The 6,863-nt window shown below is 45.4% G+C and overlaps 1 protein-coding gene across 1 annotated transcript; it reads left to right on the top strand.

Moving 5' to 3' along the window:
- The first annotated feature begins 3,072 nt into the window (after positions 1 to 3,072).
- LOC149407207 (4-hydroxyphenylpyruvate dioxygenase-like) lies at positions 3,073 to 4,767 on the top strand. Its single transcript, XM_089612041.1, has 2 exons — positions 3,073 to 4,265; positions 4,342 to 4,767. The coding sequence occupies exons 1-2, from the start codon at positions 3,142 to 3,144 to the stop codon at positions 4,526 to 4,528; spliced, it is 1,311 nt and encodes a 436-aa protein (XP_089468167.1). The 5' UTR covers positions 3,073 to 3,141; the 3' UTR covers positions 4,529 to 4,767.
- The last annotated feature ends 2,096 nt before the right edge of the window (positions 4,768 to 6,863 follow it).

Genomic DNA, 6,863 nt, shown 5'->3' on the forward strand with positions numbered 1-6,863 from the left:
TAGAAGACGGCTCTGACTTCTTCGATGACTCGCGATGCGTAGAAGACGGCTCTGCCTCATGCGATGGAGACGCCGGCTTTTGACTAGCCGCCGGAGGAGGAGGAGGAGGAGGATGAGGGGTCCGGCGTTTACGACCATCAGCTTGGGTCGTGGGAATTTCACCCCCAGGCAAGCCCGTTGCGTCCTCGAACAAAATGTTCAGCCTCTTCCACATAGAAAGCTGAAAGTCAAAGTAATAAAATATGTCACAAAATTTAAACTTGTCACAAAAATTTAAACTTAACTCTAAAACGTTAAAATAAAATTTAAACTCAACTCTAAATTTTAAACTTAACTCTAAAACGTTAAATTATATTTAAACTTAACTCTAAAACGTTAAATTATATTTAAACTTAACTCTAAAACGTTAAATTAAATTTAAACTCAACTTTAAAACGTTAAATTAAATTTAAACTCAACTCTAAAACGTTAAATTGATTTAAACTTGTCACAAAATCTAACCTGTCTAACACTCATGCGCTCAACTCTACGGCCGGTCGTGCAAAGAGAACGTAAGACTATCCCTTGTGACTGAATCATTCGTTTTTGGGATGCTAGCAGTTGTTCTTGAGATGCTCGTTGTTGTTCTTGGGAAGCTCGCATTTCTTCCCACATTTCCCGTGTTATGACAAAGGCCTCGGGAATGTCGGCGCGAGAGGTCGCCGTGGGCCTCGATCCCATTGCGGGAGTGGTTGGACTAGCAAGACGAACACGTGGAGTGTCTGACACGTGTTCGTCGTCGGAGTCTCCGACGATGGCATCTTCTGCAACAGTCGCGACTCGATCTATTTATTCTTCGATGTCTCGCGGCTCTGTCGCATCTTCTCCCTCGACGTCTATGGGATACAGACATTTGCTCGTCTGTGTCTCGAGGAGAGTGAACATTTCTTTCTCTGGTGCCCTTGGTCTCAGCATTTGAAGAACACCCACCTACAATACATTAATAAACGTTACCAATATTCCAAAATAATGTAAAATACATTAATAAACGGTAAATAATAAAAAGTTACCGTTTTTTTATTCAAGACCGCCTCGATGTCTTTGCCCATTATGAGCACATTACTAGACCACGAGTGCATCCGGGGCACACGAATCCCCTGGTTCGACCCGAACCTCATCCCGATCTCTGGGATAGCCTCGTACGCCCAGTAATGAAGGGTATGGAGATTACCCGTCAATGTGTACTTGGCCTCTTTCTGTGCCACATCCGGCTTGTCCTTCAACTTCTTTTGCAGTGTTTCGTGATAACGCCGTAGGTTCACCGACAGGCTGGAATACGTCTCTGCCCAACTCAAATTTCCCCAAGGCATCTTGAAGAAGAAGGGGAGGTCTTGAACGATGTATAGAAATTTCTGCCACCTTTCTTCGATGGCTTTGTTGGCCGGCTGCCCCAGAAGATACCCATAGACGAATACGAGCAGCCCGAGCTTGAACGCAGCGTCTGGGCTTTGACATATGGTGAACGCGTTGATCAACGCGCTCAACTTGCTTCCGGCAACGCCGTTCAAGTGATCCGTGATCAATCCATCGTTTTTTCGCTCGTCTTGTTCGGCTTTGGTCGGACCGTCTTCATAAGTCATCCCCGAGACGAGTGCGTACTCGAGGCGTCCAAATCGTACTCGTTTGCCTCCGATACCAAAATGTATCTCCCCCGTACCGTCGCCTCGATCTTCTTCTGAAGGAGAGTATGTACTAGCACCGGTGAGAAACCAAGCTCGCTCTCCGTAAAAAAATGCTCGAACGGAGTCCCGAGGATTCGTTCTTTTATCCCGAGCTCATCGAATCTACTCCGTACAAGCTTCAAGATCCCCGTCCCACCGTACGTGATACGCCCCGGGAATGAGACGTTGTATATGTAGTTTAAATTGTCCTAAAAAAAACAACAAAATTAAAGCAGAATCACAATTCAATTTCCCGAGACCGCACGCCGCGCAGAGACAGACGCGCGCCGCGCATACGGGGATCTCTTTCATTTTTAAAAAAATCATCGTATAGCATCGTACATCATCGTATATCATCGTAAAACAAGAAATTAAATTTTTTTAAAAAATCATCGTATAGCATCGTACAGCATCGTATATCATCGTAAAACAAGAAATTAAATTTTTTAAAAATATCATCGTATAGCATCGTACAGCATCGTATATCATCGTAAAACAAGAAATTAAATTTTTTTAAAAATATCATCGTATAGCATCGTACAGAATCGTATAGCATCGTACGACAATTTTTGAGAAAACATAAACCCATCGTACACCATCGTATCGCATCGTAGAGCTCTATGAATTTCATCGTACGACATCGTACGATGCATGATTCTCATCGTATTTCAGCCCCAATTTTTAACCCTAACTTTCTAGATCCGATCCAAAACAGCTCAAATAACCACAAATCAGATTAATCCTAAGTCCTATCACCTATTCTGACTATTTTCGATGAGATTTAACAAAAAAATTAGTTGAAAAACTAACCTTTTTCGACGTTTTGAGAGGTCGAGATTTCTGGGCATCACCGCCGCCGGAGGTTGAAGCTTGTTTATCGTACGCCATCATAGTATATCGTATTGAATCGTACAAGGTCGTAATATATGAGATCTCTAATATATCGTATGGAATCGTATGAGATCGTATGGGTTTGATTTCGTTTTTTTTTAGCTTTGTTCGACTGAGTAGAGAGAGAGAGAGATAGCGGGCTTTTTTATTTGAAATGGTCTAAGGGTATTTTTGTCCGGTTTTAACCCAAAAGTCCATTTTCGGATATTTAATTAAGTTAAGGTCTAAATTTGATATTTAATCAATTATTAAGTCCAATTAATGAAATTTCTCAAGTATAAAATACAATGGGATAGGGATCATAGGGTTCAAAGGAATTTTTTATTTTTGGTATAGTATCCTAGCCTTTAGAAAATCACCCTCTTTGATAAGCTGACGTGGTGTTCTCTATCCCAAAATGACCAAGCCCCATTCCTGACAGTCCACATGGCACAACACAAAGCCTATTATTATAAATATATTTCTTCCGTGTAATGTAATGTAATGAAATGAAACACACAGAGAAGCCATCCTGATTTGACAGACACAGACCAAAAAAAAAAAACAGAAAATGGGGAAAGAGAGCGAGGAGCGGAAGAATGGGAGCGAAGAAGAGGAGTTCAAGCTTGTGGGGTTCTCGAAATTCATCCGCACAAACCCCAAATCGGACCTCTACGAAGTTCATCAGTTCCACCACGTGGAGTTCTGGTGCGGCGACGCCACCAACACGGCTCGGCGCTTCTCTTGGGGCCTCGGCCTTCCCATCTCCGCCAAGTCCGACCTCTCCACCGGAAACCGCCACCACGCCTCCTACCTCCTCTCCTCCCACAGCCTCCGCTTCCTCTTCACCGCCCCTTACTCTCCCGCCATCTCCGACTCCGACTCCTCCTCCGCCGCCATCCCCTCCTTCCTCCGCTCCCACTTCCTCTCCTTCTCCGCCGCCCACGGCCTCGCCGTCCGCGCAATCGCACTCCAAGTCTCCGACGCCGCCGCCGCTTTCCGAGCCGCCGTCTCCCGCGGCGCCGTCCCCTCCTTCCCTCCGGCCTCCCTCGGCGATGGCGCCGCCCAGCTCGCCGAGGTCCGGCTCTACGGCGACGTGGTCCTCCGCTTCCTCAGCTTCTCGTCCTCCGCGGAATCCTCCGTCTTCCTCCCCGGCTTCGAGCCCGTGCCCTCGCCCCCACTCGACTACGGCCTCCGCAGGCTCGACCACGCCGTGGGGAACGTCCCCGAGCTCGGGCCGGCCGTCGACTACATAAGGAAGATCACAGGGTTCCACGAGTTTGCGGAGTTCACGAAGGATGACATTGGGACGGCGGAGAGCGGGCTGAACTCGGTGGTGCTGGCCAACAACGAAGAGATGGTGCTGCTGCCGGTGAACGAGCCGGTGCACGGCACGAAGCGCAAGAGTCAGATCCAGACGTATTTGGAGCACAACGAGGGCCCCGGCGTGCAGCACCTGGCCATCGCCTCCCAAGACATATTCCGCACTCTGCGTGAGATGCGCAGCCGCTCCCTCCTCGGGGGCTTCGACTTCATGCCCCCGCCTCCCCCCACCTACTACACCAACCTGCGCTCGCGTGCCGCCGATGTCTTGTCGGAGCAGCAGATGCGCGACTGTCAGGACTTGGGGATCCTCGTCGACCGCGATGATCACGGCACTCTCCTTCAGATCTTCACCAAGCCAATCGGCGACAGGTACTTACGCCTTTCGCTCACTGCAATCGACAGTCATATGCGTTGTTTCTAACTTGATTGAATCAAACATTCTCAGGCCGACGATATTTATAGAGATAATCCAGAGAATTGGGTGCATGATGAAGGACGAGGAAGGGAATTCGTATCAGAAAGGGGCGTGTGGAGGCTTTGGAAAGGGAAACTTCTCGGAGCTGTTCAAATCCATCGAAGAATTCGAGAAGACACTTGAAGCTAAGTGCAACACAGACTCTGTTTCTCTGTAGTTGTACTCAATATTTCATCCATGTAGTGTATAACATTACAATGCATTTTACTCCCTGATTTTAGTCTGTGGCCAGAAAAATAAAACACACGAATGTGCCTCACTAGAAAACCATAAATTCAAATTTACAATGCATCTTGGTTTATTCTGTTCTTGGCGCTCAATCACTTTAGATTGCTCACGGAGGAAGTTATCTTGCTCTTGTGTTTGATTATCTGTTTTCGCGTGTGATTTTGGTTATTCTGTGTTGTTTACTCTAACGCGTACTATAAGACATGGTGAGTGTGACCCTACACAACTTTGTAAAAAATGTGTACCAACCAACCAAGCAATTCGTAATATATATTAATGAATGAATGCAAAATAACATATCACACTCTCTATTTGCTATAGTAGCACGAGTAAAGGAAGCAACATGACACTGAAACTAGTAAACTCATGGAATGGGATATCATTCATTACAGCAGGAAATAATCTCAAAATTAAATCCAATGAAGTAAACTTGTAAATTAGTGTAAACATACCAAATTTTGATCGACTTAAGCTAGTTTGCAAACAATGCATCTATATTCTCACAACGCATGTCAACAACACCAAAAGATAATGGGAGAGATATATCAACTTTCTTTGGTTTAGTAAACTATTCATTCTAATCATGCTAATCATGAGCATGACCACATTGTATGTTATGTTTCATAGTTGACGAAATGATGAAACAAACAAGAGCAGCGTCCTGTTCTTGGTCATTGACAGTGCATATTTTTTCAAGTGCAGGCATATATACTGAGAGGATCAAATTCATGCATACCTTAAAAAATGCTCAAAATAAAACTCCTAAGAATTACAATTGAAAAAAGTTAAATCACCTAACTATGAAATCAAACTCCTAAGAATTACAATTAGAAAACGTTAATCACCTAACTATGAAATAAAACTCCTAAGAACTACACTGAAGAACAGTTAATCATCTAACTACTACTGGTCATTTCCATTCCTTTCAGTTAAGAAAAAAAAGAAACTAGTGTGGAGGAGTGCGGTTGAGGTTGACAAGGGCAAAGCAGGGATTTTGTTGGGCGTCTCTGTAGAACCAGACCTGAATGACGTGGTGCTTCTTGATCCTGTTGTCTGTGATGATCTTGTTCCAATTGGAGCCGGCGAGAACATAGTGTTGTTTGGATCCCAATTTCCACTCCTTCAACCTCATCTCCGTCCTCACCATCCGAGGCTCCATCACACTCACTCCCAGCCCCACTATTCTCTTACCACCTTCCTCGCTTTTAGAAGCTTCCATCTTCTCCTCCGGGCCCAGAAACTCGGCCACCTTTAGCTTCTTCTTCGGCATCAAAAGACGGCCATGACCCTTATTCAGGTCCGTAACCGTCATCTGCTTCTCCAATATCAGCAAAACTGCCTCCACGTTTCCGATTACGTCCCTCAGCCTCGCAGGCATCTCCGGCTCATCTCCCTCCAAGTTTCCGATTACGTCCCTCGGCATCGCAGGCATCTCCGGCTCGTCTCCCTCCATGTTTCCGATTACGTCCCTCGGCATCGCAGGCATCTCCGGCTCGTCTCCCTCCAAGTTTCCGATTACGTCCCTCGGCATCGCAGGCATCTCTGGCTCGTCTCCCTCCATGTTTCCGATTACGTCCCTCGGCATCGCAGGCATCTCCGGCTCGTCTCCCTCCATGTTTCCGATTACGTCCCTCGCCCTCGCAGGCATCTCTGGCTTGTCTCCCTCCAAGTTTTCGACTATGTCACTCGGTCCCGGAGCGTCTCTCTTCTTCTTCGTTCTCTCGCTGGACTTGTTTTCTTCTTCGATATTCGATTCCGATGCCCATGGGAGTATGAGCTCAGTGTTGCGTTTTCTTTTGGTCGGCGATCTCAGTTTCCTTGGAATCTCAGCAAGCCGAGTTGTTGGTTCTTTTTCAGACTCCACACTGACTGAGAGGACCTTCTTGTTGATGGCCATGTTTTCGTGGTCTTCGATTTCTATCTGCGTTAACTTCAAGAAAGCTGCGTTAAAGAACATGTCGAATGAACGTTCCATCGTTGACATTGATGGTTGAGGAAGTGATCATTCACGGGAAGATTGTTTATATAGGAAGTGTCGCTTCTTCTGAAGGCCAAATAGAGTAATAGAGTAATGATACTAGGTCAACTAAAAAGTTGAAGATATTTTCAAATTATATGAATAATATCTTTTATATTATTATGAATAAAAGATATTATATCAGTTTGAGGTTTTAAATACCTGATGATCGACGAAAATGAAGATTCTCAACATTAAAAAGGCGGCAAGTATAATTATTGGCCGCGGTGATCATATATTGCGTATA

This window comes from Urtica dioica, chromosome 1, assembly GCF_054948205.1.
Source record: "Urtica dioica subsp. dioica isolate 48M chromosome 1, U.dioica_male_clone48M_v1_H2, whole genome shotgun sequence".
Taxonomy (NCBI): Eukaryota; Viridiplantae; Streptophyta; class Magnoliopsida; order Rosales; family Urticaceae; genus Urtica; species Urtica dioica.

Coding starts and splice junctions, on each gene's coding strand:
- LOC149407207 (XM_089612041.1), top strand. CDS start 3,142: ATGGGGAAAGAGAGCGAGGAGCGGAAGAATGGGAGCGAAGAAGAGGAG. Junction 4,266..4,341: donor ACCAAGCCAATCGGCGACAG/GTACTTACGCCT, acceptor AAACATTCTCAG/GCCGACGATATTTATAGAGA.